The sequence below is a fragment of the Myotis brandtii genome, unplaced genomic scaffold, assembly GCF_000412655.1.
Source record: "Myotis brandtii unplaced genomic scaffold, ASM41265v1 scaffold268, whole genome shotgun sequence".
NCBI classification, from domain to species: domain Eukaryota; kingdom Metazoa; phylum Chordata; class Mammalia; order Chiroptera; family Vespertilionidae; genus Myotis; species Myotis brandtii.
The window spans coordinates 2,473,743-2,498,813 of record NW_005360187.1 but is presented as its reverse complement, the minus strand read 5'-3'; the positions used below and the strand labels follow the sequence as shown (position 1 = coordinate 2,498,813).

At 36.9% G+C, this 25,071-nt stretch overlaps 1 protein-coding gene across 1 annotated transcript in view; it reads left to right on the top strand.

Moving 5' to 3' along the window:
* Window positions 1–25,071, top strand: part of DNAH12 (dynein, axonemal, heavy chain 12) — a 260,675-nt gene that overhangs the window by 110,882 nt on the left and 124,722 nt on the right. The window contains exons 36-42 of the mRNA XM_014541350.1: window positions 6,274–6,383; window positions 9,994–10,177; window positions 10,311–10,451; window positions 14,024–14,107; window positions 14,627–14,815; window positions 16,968–17,087; window positions 19,207–19,395. Coding sequence (XP_014396836.1) covers window positions 6,274–6,383; window positions 9,994–10,177; window positions 10,311–10,451; window positions 14,024–14,107; window positions 14,627–14,815; window positions 16,968–17,087; window positions 19,207–19,395 — 1,017 coding nt within the window. The remainder of the gene's footprint in view (window positions 1–6,273; window positions 6,384–9,993; window positions 10,178–10,310; window positions 10,452–14,023; window positions 14,108–14,626; window positions 14,816–16,967; window positions 17,088–19,206; window positions 19,396–25,071) is intronic.

Here is a 25,071-nt window from a genome sequence, read left to right as displayed (position 1 = left end):
ATATATACACACATATGTATATACTATTTACAGTTGTTACATAATATAAAATAAAACAAAATTACAAGCAAAACAATCTCAATTTAATGAGATGGATGATTTATGGCTAAAACTAAATTGTTACATTATGGTAGTTGCTATGGTAAAATATACAGTGAAGATTGATTTGAGTTCTACTTTAATCATAAATTACTTTATGCCATATGATGATTCAACTCTTTCACTCCTTCTCTCTATTGATATTATAGTAGGTCATCAGGTTACGTAGGAGATCTTCCTATGGCATGATATAACGTGATTTTTGCTATAAGTCGGAAACTACCTACATAAGCACCTACGTCACTCACACGGAGCATATACACAGCAGTAATGAAGTGAAACAGTAAAAAAAATTTAAAAGAAAGATAACAATTCCTGACCTTTACTTGTGGTAAATAAATAATAAAAAACATAAAACACATATGTACATATGTCGAAATGACGGAACTTTTTTTTTTTTTATAAATAAATGGGAGATGGCGACGTAACCATGAAACAACATACGTTGAGTCCGGCATAACCCGAGGACTGTCTGTACTTTGAAATCTTTTTTTGTTTGTTTGAGCTTTTATATCATTAAGTTATCACTTGACTTAAAGCATTATTTACTTTTTGCCTCCTTTTTTTTTTAATTTTGAAAGGCATTGGAGGTCAGAGGAGCTTAGCTAAAGGAGCTAAGTTCTAAGGTCTTAAGTCTAAGGTCTTAGGTTCTCTCTGTCCCCAGAACCCCATGCTTTTTATTAACACAATTTGTCCTGAGGCAAGGCAGAGATATACACTTCAAAGGGTCAGGGTTTGGTTACAGAGTCCATTGTCAGAATGGGGGAATTAGCCTACGGCTGTTCAGGTGTTTGGCCAGTAGGAGGCAATAACATGTAGATTAAGATGCCTTTTAGCTGTCTGGAAGCCGCAATCAATTTAATGTATCCTATTCAGGTTTGGGGAAATGCCTTCAGCCATTCCCAACAGGTGACTACATGTGTGACTCAACCCTGTTGAGTCCCCAAGTCTCATCAACCTTTTGATGAAACTCTTGAAATTATGACATGCTGGAATTGGTCGCTGGCAGGTAAGCCTATAAGCAAAGCCTTCAGAGGAATTGGTTATCAAATTGGAGTTGATGATCAGACACTTAAGTTTTCAAACCTGGAAACTTTTGGTAGAGTCAGTGCCCTTCAGATTTGGAAAACATCCATCTTAGTAAACGCCTGAAGCCACAGGTGCTAAACGAAATGAGCTTCTCTGTTCACTTGTTTTTTGTTTTTGTTTGTTGTTGTTTTGTTTTTTTTGGTCTCATTAGCCTAGTTGAGCCACTAGGCTATTGAAGATTGTCACAGGGATTCTGTCACCCACGCTCCCCAGGCTTCCCACTATAGTTTGACAGTCTGTTCAATGCTGCCCTGCCTCTGTATCTATTTTTGTTCATCAGTGGGCCAACAGTTCTTAGAGTCCCAATTTCAATGTCCAACAGTTTCTTATGTGCACATGTCAGCATTGATATTTCAGTTCTGGATGGTGGACAAATGGTGGCAATGCAGGTCCGACCTTCTCTGGTTTGGTCCTGGGCAACCTGCAGCGATGCACAGCTGCTGACTGCTAGCATGGTAACGCGTCTTCACCATCTTCATTTCTGGACTGTTTCTCTGGGGCCACTACTATTCTGTGGCTGGAGCAGTCTCCTCAGTTCCTCTCTGGGATCCGTTGTTGCAGGAATCCACATGGGCTTGGAGGAGTTTTCACCATAACTGGTGCCGTTTCCGCTCAGGCGAGTCTTTCGTCTCCCAAATGTTCATAGTTCGGTGTGCCAATTATGCCAGGGTTCTTATTCCAGCATCTAGAAGGGTTCAGGAATCTGGAGAAGGCCGTGCATAGATTAAATAGGAATCCAGAGACTAATAAAGAGTCCAGAGACAAGATATAATTTTGATAGGTATTAGGGGTCAGAGGAGCTTAACTAAAGGAGCTAAGTTCTAAGGTCTTAAGTCTAAGGAAGGGGTGGCAACCTTTTTGTGAGTGCGTGCCAAAACTAGCAAAATCTCTGACTCAAAATTCTTCTGTGTGCTAACCCTAATTTTTTGAGAACATGTTACGCCTACTTGATATCTCTTAAGGTGTACGTATGTGAAGAACCTTGAAGAAATAATGAAATTCATTCGAATGACAAAAACACAGTATAGGATGATGAAAAAGACATTTATTTTTTAATGTATACATCTACACTGATAGTCCGACAGAAAAATTTATGACTCCATTTGATATTATCAGTGGGACTTTTGCTGCTGCATCACTGATGACAGAGATTTTACATCAGGTTTATATTTCGTGACCTTCAGAGATATGCATGAGCTACTACTTTCATCCGCCAGGCTACTCCTATTACGAGACTTAACAAAATTCATCACTGAGAACAAAGATTCACAAGTGTATGTGGATGAAAACATGGAGAGTAATGCTGTTGCAAAGTTTTTTAAACAGAAAAAATTTTCTGGAATGGCATTCCAAGTCCTCAATAGTTCGTTTTCGACATTTCTCTCTGGTACTCCTGTCTCGAATCACTTTTTTTCAATGTTTTCCAAGTCAACTCTAAGGTCAATAAATTTCTGCTTCCAAATTGAGCTACTCTGAAATTCAATCAACTGCATTTCAAAGTCAGCCATGTCTATCCATGAAAACATTTGTTTTAGTTGTTCCTCCAGTTTCATGCTGTCTGGAAACCTCATGAATTTTGCTGTCTCTTCCAGTTCTCTGAATTTCGCAAATCTTGAGAAGAACTGCTCAATAGTTGACTCGATGATGTTTAAAAACAGCTTTTGAAGGCTTTGACAGTCTGTTCTGTCATCTTTTGGGAGGTCTTTGATGTGCCTCTTGAGGTTTGGGAAATATCTAAATCTCTCACCATCCACATCCCTCTTAAAGACTTCCAGTTTCTTTTCAAAAGCCTTTATGTAACCAAACATAACATCAAGTGTCTTGCCAGTTCCTTGTAGTTTAACATTTAAGTCATTCCAATGTTCACAAAAATTGTAAATGGAAGATTATAAGAGAGGGTTTCGCGTGCCAGCAAAAGTTACTGGCATGCCATGTTTGGCACCCATGCCAGGGGTTACCCACCCCTGGTCTAAGGTCTTAGGTTCTCCTTGTTTTTAATCTTCAAACTCAAATTCTAATATATGTCCTATGACAGAATCAGATTGTGGTGATTCTAGGGTATTTTTTACAACCAACAACCAATTTTTTGATTCTCTGGACACCAACTGGGTGTTCAACAATTCAATTCTGACACTAACTACCTGGAATTAGTGTCAGATTCCAAATTGGGGCTTGATCCTATAAAACTATCCCTCACTTCTGATAGCAGTCTCAAGTTCTAGGCCATCGTACTTCAGGGGTTTCCCCGCCCTCCCCCTGCCCTCCAGGTTTGATAATTTGCTAGAACAGCTCACAAAACTCAGAAACACAGTTTATTTATATTTACTGGTTTTTATAAAGGATACAACTCAAGGCAAGGTATGGGAAAGTGGCAGCAGTGGAGCTTCCACGGCCTAAGGGTGTGTCACCCTCCCTGCAACTTGGTGTGTTCACCAAACCAGAAGCTCCCTGAATCTCATTCAGAGTTTTTGTAGAACTCAATCTTCAGCCCTCCCCCTCTCCTTCCTCAAGGCTGGTAGGTAGAGATGAAAGTTCAGCCCTCAAATCAATGTGTCTTTCTGGTGACTAGTTGCATACTGAGGCTATCTAGTGTCCTTAACCTAAGTAAACTCAGATGTGATTAAAAAGGGCTCATTGTGAATAGCAAAAGACTCAAGAAATCCAAAGGGTTGTAGGAGCTCTGTGCCAGGTAGGGGGGAGGTGTCAAAGACCATATATATTTTTGTATTATACCACAGATAATTATCAAGATAATTCAGGATATGCTAATATGATTTTTAGCATATCTGAAATTGGTGAAAAACTAAGGATTTTTAGAAATAAAAATCTTACCATTCTCTTGGAGAGTTCTTGCATTCCCGTGAATACAGAAATAGACTCATGGATCCATAGATTCCAATTTGAAAAATACTACTAGGACTTTAATAGTAAAACTGGATATTTGGGAGTGTTTCATTACCTGGACTGACAGATTTCTGATATGCTTTTGATTACAAACAAATGGACAGATTAAATTTCAAGACAGTGTAATTACCATTCCTGATGCTATATTATGTAAAATCAAGACGTTCAATTGAATAAACATTCTCATGCTAAGAAAGGGAAGGCAGTGTCTATTCAATAGAAAACAGCAAGTAGGTGGTCTGCATGACAGTACTCTATGTGAAGGCACATTCCAAACATGTAAAGCATGTAAATGAGTTTAAAGAGCTGTTTTGCAATCCATAATCCTTAGTTTTTCACCAACTTCAGTTTTATACAACCTGAAACTGAATTAACTGCTATTATTGTATGCCTTAATAAACTAATGGTAGTTAAGTAGGATTGTTCACAATGGGTTATACACACATACATCATATCATTCTTAGACTTAAGCTACTGAAGCTGGAGGGATTAGGTTGTATATGATAAAACCAAATGAACTTTACTTCTAGTCATTGTGAGCCTAAGTTCATAGGAGGAATGTTGGAAATTTTGACACTCTGAGATAAATAGGCATATAATGCCCACTTGAAATCTTACTAAAGTAAAGGAGTTATTTAAGTATAGACTTAGAAACTGAGGTGATGATGCTTTTATTGTATTTGTGATGATGGTACATTTGATTGAAGCAGCCTGAATCTTTCATAAGTGTAAAGTTGTGGGTTTTTTTTAAATATTGCATTGTATTTTTTGTTGCTATTACAAAAGAAGACAGAACAAATGGAAATGTTTTATGATGCTTCATGGCAATTGCTTTTTGTCTTTCAAAGTTCCCTTGTGCAGGCCAATGCTCCAACCACTGAGCCATGCCAGCCAGAGTCTAACTAAGTCAGAGTTTTGTTGCAGAGTTGTTGAGATTCAGTTTACCTCTGGTTTCAATCGTCTTTAAGGGTGAGAATTGTCCTGTGTTAAAGGGCCCTCCCTCTAGCAGAATTTTGGGATATATATCCCAAGACTAAGGAAATTTCTCTCTATATGTGCCTTATTCAGCAAAAGCAGAGAAAAAGCTTTGCACTTGAGGCTCCTCCAGATTAAAATCTGTCACACATGACCATTAAAATCTCTGTTGGTTTCTCCTTACTTCAGCAAAGTCTCTATGCCTATAGCAGATCCAATCCACTAACATCTATGTTCACACTTAAAAAATGCTCCCGGGGCAAAATTAGCTGTGATTTGTATTCACCTAAGAAAGGCTCATTCCTTTCTGAAATTTAGTTCTTTTAGACTTATTTGTATTCAAAGTACTCCTGTATCTTCAAATACTTATGGATATTTTTTAAGCTTCCCTGTTTATTTCTAGTTAGTACAGTATAAAGGATTGTTTGGCATGTTCTTCTATAGCCTATCCAAAAGTAAAATTCTGGAAATCACTATTAAAAGGAATTGTGTCATGTAGCATATACACAGTGCTACAGTGCTATCCTATATAATAAAAGGGTAATATGTAAATTGACCCTAACAGTGGAACGACCCGGAACGACTGGTCGCTGTGACGCACACTGACCACCAGGGGGCATATGCTCAACATAGGAGCTGCCCCTGATGGTCAGTGCCCTCCCGCAGGGGGAGCTCTGTTCAGCCACAAGCCGGGCTGACGACTGCGAGCGCAGCGGGGGTGGTGGGAGCCTCTCCTGCATCCTCTGCAGTGCTAAGGATGTCCGAATGTGGCTTAGGACCGCTCCCTAAGCTGGCAGGTGGACATCCCCCGAGGGCTTCTGGGCTGCCAGAGGGATGTCTGACTGCCAGCTTAGGCCCAATCCCCCAGGGAGCAGGCCTAAGCTGGCATGTGGACATTCCCCAAGGGGTCCTGGACCGTGAGAGAGCATAGGTTGGGCTGAGGGACCCCCCGAGTGCACGAATTTTTGTGCACCAGGCTTCTAGTATCTTTAATAACTTATAATGGGGAATACTGATAATTTTAAAGTATTTTAATTCTGTTCCTCCTTTCAATTAAAAAATAAAGCTTCAAGAAATAATTTTTCAATATAAGAAGATCGTTTTCTTATTTGTAAATAAAAAGTCTACATTTATAAGATAAGTATGACATGATTTATAGTATAATACCATTTTATAGAAATGCATTTCATTTTTCTTTTATTTTAGGAATTTTTGGAATGTGCTCATGAAGTCTGCAAAGTACACAATCTTCAGCCTGTGAAATTTTTTATAGAAAAAATGATTCAGACATATGAAATGATGATTGTTAGACATGGGTAAGAGTATAGATTAACATTGTTTGCCAGTGTTAGATGTTATTTTTAAATTAAGCTATTAAACCAACTAAATTTGTGTATCAAAAGACTCAGCAAACTTCATATGCTAGGTGGCTAGGGAGGAAACATCTTCCACCTCCTAGTTCTATACCAGTGGCTTAAAAACAAAAGTTTATTTCTTTCTCATGCTACATGACCAACAAGGATTGGGAAGGCTCATTCAGTGATATAGCACTAATGATCAACACAACTTTCCCTTTTGATCATCAAGTATGTTATTCAATCTCCTTCATGCACATAAAATACACTCTTTTTTTCTCAGGGAGATAACCTAAAAGTTCCAGTCAATCAATGAACCAGACTCAAAGTTCAGGATATCTAGATGATGCATGATAGTTTCTGTATCAAATTTGGAAGTTGTTCTTCTTGATCCAGAGACCTAGGAACTAGAAAGACAAGTTATCTGCCCTTCACACACCCAATATTATAGAAGTGGGTTTACCGGAACAGGATTATTAGAGCAAACACTCTCCTTTAGAAATAGAAGAATAGAAGACAAATAGGAGATACAGCCAACACTGATCGGTAGCAATTCTGAAACTCAGGTGGGCATGCGGGGTCCCAATTCCAGAGATAGATTGGGTGAAACTAATGGAGTTTAAACTTCAGGACCTCTCACTTGTAGGGGCCCCTCCAAGGAGTCATAAGTTATTATACAGGATGTCATTAAAGTGGCTGTGGGCATTTTGTATTTATAATTACATATATATTTTTTCCTATCTTTAGACAGCCTCCCCTACCAATTGTATAAACTTAAAACTCCATAAAACCTGGTTCCATATTTGCTTTATTCTCCCTGCGAGGGGCTTTCCAGTTAACTGTTCTCTATGGACCTTGGTTTGACCTTCTGAGAGATCTTTTCATCTTCATTTTCTTTCCTGGTCACATGTGAAGTAGACAATAGAGAAAATGTCCTTGGAGTTGAGAAATGTTTTCAACCTGCTTCCCGCCTATAAAAAGTTGAGGTCTCAAAGATCATTATTATTTTAAAAGCAGGATTTTTAAAGAAACAACCTTTGTATTATATAATTTTTCGAACAAGCAAAAATAGAGGGAAAACTAATACAATCAACTCTCATGCATCCAATACCCAAGGATCTTTCATTTTTTTCACCTGAGGATATGTTTATTGATTTGAGAGAGAGAGGAAGGAAGTTGCTTCCTGTATGTGTCCCGAAGGGGATCAAACCCACAACCTAGGTATATACCCTGACTAGGATCGAACCCCAAACCTTTTGGTGTATGGAACGACACTCCAACCAACTGAGCCACCTGGCCAGGACCTCCAAGGATCATTTTTAAGTCTTGAACATTCACATGTGTTTTAGCCTACCAGTGGTCAGCAAACTGTGGCTCGAGAGCCACATGCGGCTCTTTGGCCCCTTGAGTGTGGCTCTTCCACAAAAGGTGGTAGTAGTAATAGACCCCAGTCCAGCCGTGGGCAAACTACGGCCCGCGGGCCGGATCCGTCCTGTTTGAAATGAATAAAACTAAAAAAAAAAAGACCGTACCCTTTTATGTAATGATGTTTACTTTGAATTTATATTAGTTCACACAAACACTCCATCCATGCTTTTGTTCTGGCCCTCCGGTCCAGTTTAAGAACCCATTGTGGCCCTTGAGTCAAAAAGTTTGCCCACCCCTGCTCTAGACTCATTGTTTCTTTGTCAGTAAACTCTCAAAAACAATAAGCTTTTTACTTACTGGATTCCAGGCAGCTCTATGTTCCAGTAGCCACAACTACAGTTCTTATTAAGTTATACATTTCTGATCTTCCTTGTAGTATCCTTAAACCTATCAAGCTTAATACAGAGGATCACATTCTTAATCTGTTTTCCCAGAACTGTTTTATCCTCCTGAAATGATTACTGGGAACCATATTAATTTCTCATAGGTTTTAATAAAGTGATACAATGGCCCTACCCTTGATTTGATCCTTGATGCCAGGCTGAGTAGGTCTTTGTTGTTCAAAGATTTTCTCAATTTATCTTTTTACCAGTTGGGGATGAGAAAAAATTGCCCTTATCAATCATGTAGGTTTCTTGAATTTCTCGACTCTTTCTATTCTCTTTCATTCTTGCTTGAAAACTGCCTATTTTTGCTGGGCTTATTTCTTTCTTATAGTTCCTTGTTAAATGCAGCTATCAATGGCCATTATATAATATTAATATTCTGTTTACTATCCTTTTATCTGAAAATTATAATTTTATTAGTTATACTATCTGTCTTCCAGTTAACTTCAAGAGATAAATTTATCAAATGTCTGATCAGTGCATAACATTAATTGACAATCTCTTAGCCTCTGATAACAGTTAATTTGCCACCCATGGCCTAGCCTGTGGTCGGCAAACTGCGGCTCGCGAGCCACATGCGGCTCTTTGGCCCCTTGAGTGTGGCTCTTCCTAAGCCTTAGGAGTACCCTAATTAAGTTAATAACAATGTATCTACCTATATAGTTTAAGTTTAAAAAATTTGGCTCTCAAAAGAAATTTCAATCGTTGTACTGTTGATATTTGGCTCTGTTGACTAATGAGTTTGCTGACCACTGGCCTAACCTCTAAGCTGATGTCACATATTTTAGTCTTTTTTATTATAGCAAGAATACCTTCCCCTCTTCTAGGATGGGCTAGAACAGTGATGGCGAACCTTTTGAGCTCAGCATGTCAGCATTTTGAAAAACCCTAACTTAACTCTGGTGCTGTATCACATATAGAAATTTTTTGATATTTGCAACCATAGTAAGACAAAGATTTATATTTTTGATATTTATTTTATATATTTAAATGCCATTTAACAAAGAAAAATCAACCAAAAAAATGAGTTCGTGTGTCACCTCTGACACTTGTGTCATAGGTTCGCCATCACTGGGCTAGGATAGTCTGTAGAAACAATCAGCACCCAAATTTTAGTGTCTTAAGAAACAAAGGTTTATTTCTCTTTCATATTGTGTCCATCATAGGTTAACAGGGAGGTTCTACTCATCATAATTAACACAGGGTGCCAGGCTGTGAGAACCATCTCTACATTGTAGGTCATGGCTGTGCTAGAGGGAAAAGAGAGAACTCTGTAAGGTCCCTCTCTGGCAATTATCTATCCCATGCTAGGAGGTAACACCCATCATTTCCACTGATTACTCATTAGTCATCTATTACTTCCACAGAAAGTGAGGAGATTCAGAAGTATTTGGCCAAAAGCACTAATAATTGCTATAGCAAGTGAAGACTTGAGAAAAGAGAATCTTTACTCCGCTCCTTAGAAGGACCCAAAACATTTTTTATTTATTTTAAGAGTATACAATTATTAAATTTTCATTTGAAGATTTTTATTATATTCTCTTTTGTAGATAATGGTATTAATGTAGATAATTTGATTTAGAGATCAACCATTTCAGAAGTTAAATGTATTTTCCTCATGTCTGAGAAAAATTCATATGATTTCAAAAATTATATGTAGTAATTAGGGTAAAATTTTACATTCCACTATATAGGCAAATAATTTGATTTACTATTATTTTTAGAGTCATTGTTTAATTACTTCTCTTCCTTAATAGTTTTATGTTAGTAGGAGAACCTTTTGCTGCTAAGACAGAAGTTCTGCATGTGCTGGCTGATACTCTAACTCTTATGCATGAACGTGGCTATGGAGAGGAAGAAAAGGTCATTTATAGGACTGTAAACCCCAAATCCATTACTATGGGCCAACTTTTTGGACAGTTTGACCCAGTATCTCATGAGGTAATGTATAGTATAAACATTCTCAACTCTTATTGACAATGCACATTAAACCAAAAGATTTGAAATGTTTTCGTATAATCACTTTGTAGTTCTATATAGGAAGCTTTCCAATTTTTCCTTTTTTCCTCCTCAGTGGACTGATGGTATTGTGGCTAACACTTTTAGAGAATTTGCCTTATCAGAAACAACTGACCGGAAATGGGTTGTATTTGATGGTCCCATTGACACCTTGTGGATAGAGAGCATGAACACAGTATTGGATGATAATAAAAAGGTAAAATCATCATCATTAAAAACAAGACATGCACAATATGAATATAACTAACACTACTGAATTACAAACTTAAAAATGGCTAATATGATAACTTTAATGTTGTATTTTTTTACCACAATTTTAAAAAGCAAAGGAATGTTGTAAGTTCAACAACTAATCACTTATGACTGTATATTTGAAATAAAGGATGCAGAAAGTTGCATAACTTTATAAATGATATTTCCAATGAAAATTTTTCCGTAAATTCTTTGCTTAATTTTTATAGAATAAAAGTATATTAAATTACTATGTTAGCAGGAAGGCATACTAATGTAATAGGTGATAATAATTTATAAAGTAACTGCAGACCTATGGTTTCTTCAGAACTTTAAATTAATATTTTAGGAAAAAAGAAAAAGACTACATTCCTTTTTTTACATTCCTTTTTTAAAACATCAAATGCTTCAGTGCTATATTGGTATATTACCTTAGAATCTATAACATATACAAAGAAGTAGAAAATGGAAGACTTCTAGTATTTATTTTAATTGAGAGAGAACATACATACAGCATAAAACTTTAAGTTTAAATTCTATGTGTTTTTTTACATAAGTATACCCTCACATAATTGTCACCTAGGTAAAGATGCCTAAAATTTCTTGTATCTTACAAAGTTCATTCATGTCCCTTCCCAATCAGTATACCCCAGGAGCAATAACTATTCTGACTTCTACTGTGATAAATTAGTTTTGCTGGTTCTTGAACTTTATGGAATGGAATTATACTCTTTTTTTTTTTTTAATATATTTTATTGATTTTTTACAGAGAGGAAGGGAGAGAGATAGAGAGTCAGAAACATCGATGAGAGAGAAACATCGATCAGCCGCCTCCTGCACATCTCCTACTGGGGATGTGCCCGCAACCCAGGTACATGCCCTTGACCGGAATCGAACCTGGGACCTTCCAGTCCACAGGCCGACGCTCTATCCACTGAGCCAAACCGGTTTCGGCGGAATTATACTCTTAAGTGTTTTCTTTTTTTAAGTCAGTATAGTATCTGTGATGTTCATGTTGTTATAGTTCCATTTTATTTATTTATTCTTTTTATGTCTGTGTTTATGTTCTACTGTATGAATATACCACAATTTATTTTCATATTTACATGAAATTACTATACCACTAAACAAGCAAATTAATTTAATTAGCATTCAAACATATACTTCAGTACTTTATCATAGGTGATTGGTCATTTATTCATATTCTTTCATAAATTTAGTCATATTGACTAAGAGGGGGGCGGAGGAGGGAACAGAGAAGATACAGTGATGATTCACAAGAGAGGGGTTAACCAGTAGAGACAAGTCTAAGAATTCATAGCCAGGTAGAAGGATTATTTCATATTGGGTAAGAGGGAAGCAGTAAAGGATAGATATAGACACAGGTGAATGTATGGATTTGAAGGTGGAAATTTGAAGACAAATCTTTTTGGTTATTTATTTTTACTTTGTGAAGTTGCAGGCCCTATTTCTTTTGCACACTTGAGGAGAAAGGAGAAGATTTAAAGGAGCCATTAGGAAAATGGGAAAGAGCTGCCTAGGAAACTATAGAAGCATATCAGAGTGTTACTGAGAACTTGATTGAATTGAAGACCATGAATTATTAGTAGTAGTGCTAAGGTCTGCCTTTGTGAGATTTTCTTTAAGAGTATAAGTGGTTTGGGTGTGTGTGTGTGTGTGTGTGTGTGTGTGTGTGGATAATGTTGCTAGACTGGAAATACAGGAAGACTTTAAGATATTGGCATGAGAATGGTAGAAGTGCTAGGCCAAAGAACTGAAGTTGCTTAATAATGGAGGAAGTGGGAACAACAGGGATATGAAAATGAAGAGCAACGGGGAAAAAGAAAACATGCAATACTTTAAAAAATAAAAAATAAAAGAAAATGAAGAGCAAGTGTGGTATGAATTAATGAGCAAGAGAGCTGGATGGGTGGGAGTCTGTGGGCAGAAATTGGGATGCTCAAACTTAGTATTTTAGAATTGTTTAGTGTTTCAGTAGAGAAGGCCCCAGGTATATAAGTGGATAGCTGGAGTGGAGTAGGAGAATAAGTGAAGACCAAGTGGTCAAGGGTCCAAGTTTTATGAGATGCTCCCCCTCTGAGCACTGGATCAGGCCAGAGTTATAGGAGAAAGAAGATTAAACCAAGTATGAAGGCTGTAGCTAACAGAGGGGAATGATTGGATGTTGGTGAGTGACAGCAGCAAGCAGGGGTTGTCAAAAGAGCAAGGATTGTACTGGAGGGTGGAGTAGAAGTATTTGAGAAACAGCATGAGGGTATAAGGAGAAGGCTGATTCTACCTCCCAAATTTGTAGCAAGTAGAAGAATGTTTGCTGAAATAATCTGTTGAAAAGTTAATAGTATTCTAGACTAGCATTGTCCAATAGAACTTTCTGCAATGATGTAAATATCTGCACTGTCCAACAAAGTAGCCACTAGTCACATGTGGCTTATTGAGTATTTACTCACATATTGAGCATCTGAAATGTGGCTTAGTACAATTGAAGAACTGACTTTAAATTTCTTAAAATGTAATTAGCTAAAATATATAATAATAAAAGCGTAATATGCTAATTAGACAGGACATCCTTCCGGACGAATCCGGGGCTGTGAGGGAAGCTCGGGTCCCGGGTGTCAGAGGGAAGTCAGTGCCGGCAGCTGGGGGAAGGAAGGCCTACTCTTGCATGAATTTCAAGTTAAATATAAATAGCCACATATGATTACTGGTTAACACATTGGACAGTCCAGGTATAGACCACTTATTTATAAGCAGATTCAGAAATGTTAAATGCCATGTTATTGACATATAACTAGACAGGGACAAAACTGAAACTAGAGTTGTAATGGTAGAAGCAGAGAAGAAATACTGAAAAATAAATGAATAGGAAGTATTTAAGAGACTTAGTAATGAAATTAACTTGGAATGTCAATAATTAATAATTATTATTAAATTATTAAAACTTGATAATTCCAAAGTTAGAAGCCAAAGAGATTAAGAAGACAGAATGGCTTTAGTAATAATGAACAAGAAAGGCGTTTGGCAGAAAGGGAGAAGTTGATAAATTCAATTTTACATATTTGATCAAAAAGGAATATTTTAGATTAAAAGGGACCAAGGGGGCATAGCAGACACAATTCATGGTCATTGATTGAATTTTTGTTTCAGTAAATCAGTTGAAAAGACATTTCTGGCACAATTGAGAAAATGTAAATATTGGGTGAGTTGATTATATTAAGGAATTATTGGTAATTGTGTTAGATGTGATCATATTGTGGTGATATAGAAAAGACCTTATTTTTTAGATGAATTTTGGCATGTAAAATGTCATGGTATATGTAATGATCTTTAAAATAATTTTTTTAAAAGAGGCAAAAATGGCAAAATGTTAACATTGATAAATCTAGGAGATAAGTATATGAGTATTCATATTTACTTATTACATCATATCACATATATTATCTTATAAGTAAAATACATTTTCATTTGAGAAGTTTGAAAAATTTTTACATAAACATTTGAAAAAATAATTGTTTTTAGCTTTGCCTTATGAGTGGAGAAATCATTCAAATGTCCCCTCAAATGAGCCTAATCTTTGAAGCAATGGACCTTTCCCAGGCCTCAGTAAGTTCATAATTTACTATAACAATTGTTTGTTTATTCATTTATTTATTTAATCAATAAGTGTTTTAATTATGTTTCAGAAGATGAGTTAGACACTAGAAATACAAAGATGAATAAGACACAGTGTAGGCTCATTTAGGGAAGATGAGAAGCATGCTAATAAATAATCCCAATATAGAGCTACATGTAAGTGCTCTAAGAATGTGGAGAGGGTGAGTGCCCCAGAAGGGTATGGAAAACAATTGAGTGTTTGATCTGGTTTTGAGAGGTAAGACTTCTCCAGGGAGATTGTTTGGGGCTGGGTATTCCAAATCATGACAAGGTAGAAAGACCTGAAGCCAAGGCATGCTTGGGGAACTGTAACTTAAAATAGTTCAAATAGTATGTGAGGCTATAGAGAAAGACAGGAGCCAGATCGTGAAGGGCTTTATAAGTCATGCAAAGTAGTAGTTAGTAACTTCCAGGTACTACTGCTATAGAAGCAACATTGGAAAAAGAAAATTTGTCTTTTTTCTCTAGCCCGCCACTGTAAGCCGCTGTGGCATGATTTATTTGGAACCCTCACAATTAGGATGGGAACCGCTTGTGTCTTCATGGTTGAGTTCACTGAAGGGACCTTTACAGGAAGATGAACATCAGGCTCTTCTGAGAGGACTTTTTGACTGGTTAATATGGCCCTCTTTAAGGCTTCGTAAGAAACAGTGCAAGGTAACACTACTGTTCTCTGACCCATTGAAATGTATTTAGGGAGCTGGGTGAATAGGTGAAGGGATTAAAAAAAAACTTTAAAAATTGAAATTATTTATACAGACAACAGTATGGTGATTACCTGAGGGAAAGGGGAAGTGGGGGCTGGTAGAAGAGGGTAAAGGGGGGATAAATGGTGACAGAGGAGACCTGACCTTGGGTGGTGAACACAAATACAATCTACAGATGATGTACTATAGAATTAGACACTTGAACCTGTATAATTTTACTAACCAATGTCACTCCAAAAAATTCATTTAAAAAGAAAAAGACATTGGCAGGACCACGCTTCCTCTGGAAGCTATAAGGGAGAGCCTTTCCTTACCTCTTCCAGCTTCTTTTAGCTTTGGATATTACTTGTCTTGTAGCTGTATAACTCTAAGTCTCTTCCTTTATGTTTACCTGGTTTTCTATTCTGTCTCTCCACAGTGTGACTCATAAAGATTGAGGACCTTAAATTTAGGGTCTATCAAATAATTCAGAATATTCTCCTCATCTTGAGATTCTTAATTGCATCTTCAAAGACACTTTTTGCAAATAAGATATTCATGAGTCCATGGGATTAATTAGGACAGGGCAAATCTGTCAGGGGACCAAAATTCAACCCACCACATACATATACACACAGACACACATGCACAAACATTCGTTTCTTACATATAAATAAATACAGAGTGGGGCAAAGTAGGTTTCCAGTTGTGAGTACGTGAAACACTTTATTCTTGTATTATTATTTATAAATTATTGTGTTGTTTTTCATATGAACAACTAGAAACCTTCTTTTGCCCCACACTGTATGTTGATCTAGAGAAGACAAAGGGGTATTCATTCAGTAGATTTCTTTATCCTAAAATATTATTTAAGATAGGAAAAATATTCTGCATTAAAGGAAAAAAATAAAAAATTTCTACTTTATGAAGATTCTGTACAATGTTTTTATAAAGAAAATATACAGGTAAAGTCACTTTTTAGTTTTTGTATTTTAAAGCTCTAATATTACATGTTGTAAATAATACAAAATACGCTTCTGAGTGATGGATTTTCTTCTTATAATTCATTCCCATATTTTCCACATTCAGTTAGTCCCCAAGATCTATGGATTTTCCCTCCTTGCTAACTTTTATATTTGACATCTTCTCTCCATCCCAGTTCCTCTGATCACCCCACTTCTACCTATAATAGTAACCTTTGTTCTGACCTTAATCATTTTCTACTTGAATCTATACAATAGAGCTGCTCTGGTCCAGTCTACATCCTGGTACCAGAATGAAGATTCCAAAACACAAATTCATTCCATTTACTCTCCTACTTAAAATCATCCTCTATTGTAACCCTCTTTTCTTAGCATGAAACCTTATCACAGGCTACAAAGCCTTTGAGAATCTGATCCCTATCTGCTTCTCAAGCATTATTTCTTGCCACTCCTTTTCCACAAGCTATTTTCACATCCTAAAAAATTCCCTTAATTCTGGGTCCACTTATATTTCCATTTCTGTGAATATAAAGTTTCTCCTGTTTTGAATGCCCTTTCTTTTAGCACCTGGCTAACTTTTTTCACCCAAATTTAGCTCAGCTATTACTTAATCTGGGAAGCCTTTCTTGATTTATTCCTCTCCCACTTCCCTTCTTGACCTCTTCCCTGGGTCTGGGCTAATTGTTTATCTCAAGTACTCTAGGAGCCTCCCTCCACCCTGATACTTCCTCTGCCTTGTCAGTATCACCCCATATTACTTTTGTCCACTTAACTTCAATATCACTACTTTTCAGATAGTGTGTGTATTTTCTTTCTATATCTCCTAGCTTGGTATATACGTATAACATGTTTTTTATAAGTGTTTGTTGAATAAATAAATGAATGAATGGCAGTTAGAGACTTTATTTCTACCCCTAGAACACTGTTTATTCTCTTACAGTAGCTAATTTATTTCTTAGATAATTTAGAATATGTTATATAAAACTATGGAATATGCTAAACCAAAATATTTGAGAGATGTATTTATCATGTATACAGTTTAAATTCTTTATATGCTTTTATCAGTTTTTAAAATATTTATCTTCTTTTATTTTTTTAAATAAGATGAAAGAAAAGTATAATATTTTTTTCACTTTACAGGAACTGATTCCTACAAGTGATAGCAATGCAGTTGTATCTCTCACACGCCTCTTTGAAGTACTCCTCTGTGATGTGGTAGAAAATGATCCTACAAGCAAGCACATTCATGTTTGGATTATGGTTGGTTTTATTCTTAATGTGGTATTTGATTATAGACTAAAATATGCCTCTGACAAATGATACTTGTACTGAGAATGACATTGTAAGATCCAGAGCTGGTTTTTGATGAGCACTGAAAGAATAACTGAAGACATTAAAGTTGCCCTTACCTGGTATTTTGATTTAAAAAACACTTTAAAGAAAGTAAAATATGTCAGAACAAACCAAATCTACCCTGTTATTGATAAAATATCATAATTTGATAAACAATAAGGTGACTTCATATTAATCCAATATGGACTTTAGGTGAATTGATTTTGTCTTAATCTTAAACCAGCATGCAGACTGCAAGAAGCTGACTACAAAAGACAAGGAGTAGGCACACACCTGTTGGGTGGAGCATTGCTGGCAGAATCCCTACAGGGGTAGGAAGGATTCACTCGGCCAGGATGGCTAATGTCTAGAAGTCAGAGAAAGCCAGAGAACATCACTCTGAGGGAGCCAAAGGAAAGAGTGGTTTTGCTCTCTTCCTTGGTGTTAGGCTACTTTCTCATCCATCACCTTATTCCTGAAAGTCTTGATCTCCTCTGCTCAGTCTACCTTCTCTTCTAATCTGGTAATAGCAGTTTCTTCCTGTTGTTTCCCCTTCATCTGTTGCCACAGAAAATTACTTCAGACATCTCACATTCCAGTGTTCCCTGCTAACCATAATCTCTTCCTTTCCCCTCTCCCTTTGTCTTTATTTCTCTCCACTTTCAAAGAAATTGAACAGACATGTTTGAAATGTAATTTATTCATATCCCTATTTCTCCCTAAGTTTGGAACTGTCTTTCACAGAATTAGTTTTTAATATTCTTCCATACATGTAAGTGCTACCTTTCTATAAAATAAAAGTATCTTAGGAATAGTTTCCCTATGTGACCTTCATGTTATATATTTCCTGGAATTTTTCATTCTGTTGGTAAACCTAAACTCCCAAAATTATTTTAATGGTTCAGAATCATTTTTAGACAAATATAGATCTATATCAGGCTGAAAATTTCCTCTCAAAATATATTTGATAGATGTTTAAACTAGGTAAGGCATGTGCCCTGAGTAAAATTTGAAAGTCAAAAGTAGGTTTTCCATCCATACCAGTCCTCCAGCCACTCTCAGGTCAACTACTATTACCAGTGCCCAGATAGCCTGCTAGAGGTATTTGATGCATACTCTTATGTGTATACATTTACAAAATATATTTTATTGATTTCAGAGAGGAAGGGAGAGGGAGAGAGAGATAGAAACATGAATGATGAGAGAGTCATTGATCGGCTGCCTCCTGCGTGCCCCCTACTGGGGATTGAGCTCACTACCTGGGCATGTGACCTTGATCAGAATCAAACCTGGAACCCTTCAGTCCACAGGCCAATACTCTCTCCACTGAACCAAACCGGCCAGGGCTGTATACATTTTTATACATGTTAGCATACCATCTATACTTATTTACATCTTTTCTCACAATATATCTTGGAGATCATTCCATATTATCTTCTTTTTTTAACAGCTGCATGTATTCTAGTGTATGTAGCATAATCCAATTAAGCAGACCCCTATTGAAGAACATTTGGGTTCCTTTTATTCTTTTGGTATCACAAACCATGCTACAGTGAATTTTCTTGTACATACATCATTTTAACAGTTGGAAATATATTTCAGGATAAAGTCCTAAAAGAGAATTTCCTAGGTCATTTGGCATGGACATTTTAAATTTAGATAATTATTGCAAGAGAAATGATTCTATGTGATTTAGCTGTGTTCCAGTAGATTTTATTTATACATCTGATCTTTTCCAAGTAAGTTAACCAGGCCTAATATCTTAAATTGTAATTTATTCTTTAAAAATTTCTTTTAAATAATGAGTTTAAATTAAATATTTTTAATTTAATTTATTGGGGTGACATTGGTTAATAAAATTATACTGGTTTCAGGCATGCAATTCTACAATACATCATCTGTATATTGTATTGTGTGTTTACCATTCCAAGTCAAGTCTCCTTCCATCACTATTTATGCCCCCTTTCCCTTCTACTTTCCCCATCTTTCTTCCCTCTGGCAATCACCATACTATTATCTGTTTTTTCTTTTTGTTTTTTACCAACAGGCTTGCTTTATGTTTTCTTTGATTTGGTCCATTGGAGGAAGTTGTGATACAAATGGTCGCATTATTTTTGATTCTTTCCTACGATCAATCATTCTGGGAAATATTGAAAGCATCCCAGTGCCTGATTCTGTGGGTAAATGGGAATGCCACTTTGATGAAAAAGGCTTGGTATATGATTACATGTATGAGGTATGATATAAAATTATTGTTATGATAAGCTGTAAACCACAATCTTGGATCAGCAGGCAAAATTCCTGAGTTCCAATTCTAGAGTTATTTTGAATTGTGTGGTTAGCATTGTAGTTCTTTCTCTTTAGTTTCTTCTCCTGTAACTTGTGGACAGACAGATAAACTTGCTTTAAGAATAGTTTAAAATTTCAGATTTAAATTAAATATATTTTCTCCACTTTTAAAATAATTTACAAAAGGATTATTTTAAACAGTAACCATTTGAATAATCATTTGACTCATGCAAATTTTTCTTAATAAAGTCATAAGATCTGGGATTTTTTACCTAAATCTCAAGGTTTATAGATTAAGAAACAAACCTAGAGAGGCAATGCCCAGAAGAGTCAGGACTTGAACCTAGTTCTCTTGACTGCCAGTGCAGAAATCTTTCCACAAAACCGTTCTTAAAAACAGAATTTTACGAATATGACCAGAGTTTCATCCTCATTAGTCACAATGAGAAATCAATAAAATAATTTCTAAAACTAAAAAACCAAGAGTGATAACACAGCATATTCCTTAATAATTGGAGGAAAATGCCAAAATATCCAGCTTAAAGAGCTAACTGTAGTTGCTGTTGGAAAGGAGAAAATGATATTTGAGAGGGTGACTGCTGGTGTTTTTTCAATTACAGTTGACATTCTGTATTATATTAGATTCAGGTGTACAGCATAGTGGTCATATAACTTACAAAATGATCCCTCCAATAAGTCTTGACCCCATACATAGTTACAACAACATTATTGACTATATTCCCTAAGCTGTACTTTACATTCCCCGTGACTATTTTGTAACTACCAATTTGTACTTCTCAATCCCTTCACCTTTTTCACTCTATGTGATTTAGCTGTGTTCTAATAGATTTTATTCATAGATCTGATTTTTTCCAAGTAAGTTAAGCAGGCCTTAATATATTAAACTAGAGGCCTGGTGCATGAGTTTCTCCACATCAGACCCGGTGAGGTCCCTCGGCCTGGCCTGTGGGGATCAGTGGACCTCCGCACTGCCGCAGCCCAGCCTTACCTTACCTGCCAGCTCTTAGGGCTCCAGCCCACTGTCCACATCAATCCCGCACAGCGAGAAGTGGTGTGCCAAGTGGCAGGTGACGGGGGAGGAGCCTGTTCTGGGCACCACATAGCTCCCGCTCATCCCAGCCTCACTGTGCCTGCCGCTCGTGTGCACAGGGGTAGTGTTCAAAGGAGAGGCTAGCCAGCAGTCAGCCCAGCGTCTGGCGCCCCTCTGTCAGCTGACCGGAGCTCTTGCTGTGGGAGCGCACTGACCACCAGGGGGCAGCTCCTGCATTAAGCGTCTGTCCCCTGGTGGTGCACATCACAGCTACCGGTCAGTCATTTGGTTGTCTAGTTGTCCCGTCATCTAGTCGCTTAGGCTTTTATATAAACAGATTGCAATTAATTTTTTTAAATGTCTTTTAAATAAATAGTTTAAATTAGATCCCTAAACCCCTCGCATCTGGCAGCCATCAGTTTGTTTGCTGTATCTATGAGTTTGTTTGTGTTTTGTTTGTTTTGTATTTTAGAATTCACATATGAGTGAAATCATATGATATTTGTCATTTTCACTCTGACTTTATTTTTGTTTGTTTTGTTAAAAAAATATTTTTATTGATTTCACAGAGGAAGGGAGAGAGAGAGAGAGAGAGAGAGAGAGAGACATCAATGATGAGAGAGAATCATTAACTGGCTGCTTCCTGCATGCCCCCCACTGGAGATCAAACCCCCAACCCAGGCATGTGCCCTGACCAGGAATCCAAACAATCCAACCAATCACACTGTGACCTCCTGATTCATAGGTTGATGCTCAACCACTGAGTCACTTGGGTCAGGCCTGTCTTACTTTATTTAGCATAATATCCTCTAGGTCCATGGATGTTGTTGCAAATGGCAAGATTTCCCTCTTTATTATGGCTGAGTAATATTTCATTGTATATATGTACCCTCCTTTATCCATTCATCTATTGATAATATTTAGGTTGCTTTCATATCTTGACTATTAAAAATAATGCTGCAATTAACATAGAGTTGCATGTGTGTTTTAGATTTCTTTGAATAAGTACCCAGAAATGGGTCATATGATATTTGCAAGTGCTAGTCACAGCAATTGGACAAAAATAGAATAAATAATTTTCAAGTGCATATGGAACATTTTCTAGGTTAGATCACATGTTAGACTACAAAAGAAGTATCAGTAATTTAAGAAGACTGAAATATATCAAGCATCTATTTCAACCATAATGGTTTGAAACTAGAAATCAATTATAAGAAATAAAACACACTTTTTTTTTAATTCTGTGTTTTACTTCTTATAATGGATTTTAAATTATATTTTTAATTTTTGAGAAGGCTCCATACTATTTTCCATTCCAGGCTCTCTGCCCATTTTTAAATCAGATTATTTTTCCTTTTGGTGTTAAGTTGCTTGAGTTCTTTATATATTTTGGATATTAACCTCTTATTGGATGTATCATTGGCAAATATCTTCTCTCATTCAGTAGGTTGGCTATTCGTGTGTTTTTTATGGTTTTCATTGCTGTGCAATAACTTTTTAGTTTGCTATAGCTCCATTTGATTATTTTTTCTTTTGTTTGCCTTGCCTGAAGAGACATATCAAAAATAAACAAAAAATTTATTAAGAGCTATGTCATAGTTTACTGCCTATGTTTTCATCTATCGGTTTTATGGTTTTAGGTCTTACATTTAAGTCTCTAATACATTTTGAATTTATCTTGTTTATGGTGTAAGAAAGTGGTCTAGTTATTTTTTTTGCATGTATCTGTCCAGTTTTCACAACACTATTTATTGAAAAGACTGTCTTTATTCCATTGTATATTTTTGCCTCCTTTGTCATAGATCAATTGACCATATAGGTCTGGGTTTATTTCTGGGTCTCTATTTTATCCCATTGAACTATGTGTCTATTTTTATGCCAATATCATGCTGTTTTGATTACTATAGCCTTGTATTATAGTTTGATATCAGGTAGTGTGGTACCTTTAACTTCGTTCCTTTTTTTCAAGATTGTGTTGGCTATTTTGGGTCTTTTGTGGTTCCATGTAGATTTTGGGATTACTTACTCTAGTTCTGTGAAAAATGCCACTGGTATTTTGATAGGGATTTCATTGAATCTATAGATTGCTTTGTGTAGTATGGATATTTTAACAATGTTACTTCTCCCTATCCTTGAGCATGGTATATGCTTCAATTATTCGTATCTTCTTCAATTTCTTTCTTCAGTGTCTTACAATTTTTAGAGTATAGGTCATATATAAACTTGGTTAAATTTATTTCTAGGTATTTTATTATTTTTGATGTAATTGTAAATGGGACTTTATTTTTAACTAGAGGCCCAGCGCATGAAATTCGTGCATGGGAGGGGGGGTTCCTCCGCCCAACCTGCACCCTCTCCAATCCGGGAGCCCTCAGGGGATGTCTACTGATGGCTTAGGCCCAAACAGGCCTAAGCTGCAGTCTGGCCTCCCTCTGCAGGAGGTGACCGGGCTGATCAAGGGAAGATGCTGCCACCATCACCCCACTGCTGCTGCCACCATCACCCCACTGCTGCTGCCACTGCCGGCTGCCACAGCCACCAAGGTGTTTTCATCAACACGGACTCCAGTCCCTTCACCACAAAAAAATGACAACTTTCTTTAGGCATTTTCAAAATGTCTCTTTTATAGGATATGACCTTTCTTTTCCTTTCCTTTTTCCTTTCCTTTTCCCTTTCCTTTTCCCTTTCCTTTCCTTTTTCCTTTCCTTTTCCCTTTCCTTTCCTTTCCTTTCCTTTCCTTTCCTTTCCTTTCCTTTCTTTTCCTCACCTGAGGATATTTTCCCATTGATTGTTAGAGAGCATGGAAGAGAGAGGGAAAGACAGAGAGAAACATCAATGTGAGATGTTTCTCATGATTGGTTGCCTCATGCATGAGCCCTGACCTGGGACCCAGCCAGGGAGGAGCCTGCAACCTAGGTACATGCCCTTGACCAGAATCGAACCCAGACCCTGCGGTCAGCAGGCCAAGGCTCTATCCACTGAGCCAAACTGGCTAGGGCAGGATATGACATTTCTTAACCCCTCCAGCAGTGAACCTTCATTTTTTCCTCCAGGAGTGAGGTGGAAAAACCCTAGATCATCTTCTTGGATTCTTATTACCCAAGTTACCAAGAACACTGCTAGTGGCATACCAGGAGCTTAGCCAATGAGCAGTCAGAAAAGGTATTTCCTCTGTAGCTCATGCGCAGAGGCAGGACTGCCAGCGCACTGTGGCTGGCAGGCCCTGCTGTCTGTCTATGGGCCTGCTCTCTGTACCTGCCCCGCCCCGCCCACCGGGCTGCCAGACTTGCTGTGATAGGAGCCTGTGGGCCACGGGGACAGGACCCAGAGGTACTCTATGCACTTCCTCGTGACCGGTTGTTTGTCTGGCCGTGAAGGCCCTGGGCTATTATTAGTATAGATTTCTCTTTATGATAGTTTGTTATTAGTATATAGAAATGCAACAGATTTCTGGATATTAATTTTGTATCCTGCTACTTTGCTGAATTCATTTACCAGTTCTATAGTGTTTTGGTGGACTATTTAGGGTTCTCTCTCTATATGTCATGTCATCTACCAAAAAATGGCAGTTTTACTTCTTCCTTTCTAACGTAAATGCCTTTTATTTCTTCCTTTCTAATTTGGATGTTGTGTTTGTGTGTTTTACTTCTTATAATTGATTTCTAGTTTCATACCATTGTGGTTGAAATAGATGCTTGATATATTTCAGTCTTCTTAAATTACTGATACTTCTTTTGTAGTCTAACATGTGACCTATCCTAGAAAATGTTCCATGTGTACTTGAAAATTATTTATTCTATTTTTGTACAATTGCTGTGGCTAGGACTTGCAATACTGTGTTGAATGAAAGTGGTAAAAATGAATATCCTTGTCTTGTTCCTGATCTTAACAAAAATGCTTTTAGGTTTTCACCATTGAGTATGATGTTAGTTGTGAGCTTGTCATGTTTTATTATGTTGAGATGTGTTGCCTCTATTCCCTCCTTGCTGATGGTTTTGGTCACAAATGGATGTTGAATTTGGTCAAATGCTTTTTCTGCATCTGTTAGTGTGATCATATGCATTTTGTCCTTCATTATTTTAAAATGTATCTTTATTATTGAAAGTATTATAGATGTCCTGTCTTTCCCCCCCATTAACTCTTCTTCCACCCCAATCCTGCCCTGCCCTCCAAGACCTTCACTGCATTATTGTCAGTGTCTGTGGGTTATGCATTGTTCTTCATCTTGTTTAGGTAGTGTATCACATTTATTAATATGTGGATATTGAATTAACCTTGCAAATTAAGAATAAATCCCACTTGATCATGGCATATAATCTTTTTAATTTATTTCTGAATTTGGTTTGCTAATATTTTGTTGAGTATTTATGCATCTATGTTCATTAGGTAATGGTCTATAATTTTATTTTATTTTTCTTTTCTTTTAAATTAAATCTTTATTGTCCAGATTATTACAGTTGTTCCTCTTTTTTTCCCCCATAGCTCTCCTCCACCCGGTTCCTACCCCACCCTCTGCCCATACTCACCCCTCCTCATCCATAGGTGTACGATTTTTGTCCAGTCTCTTCCCGC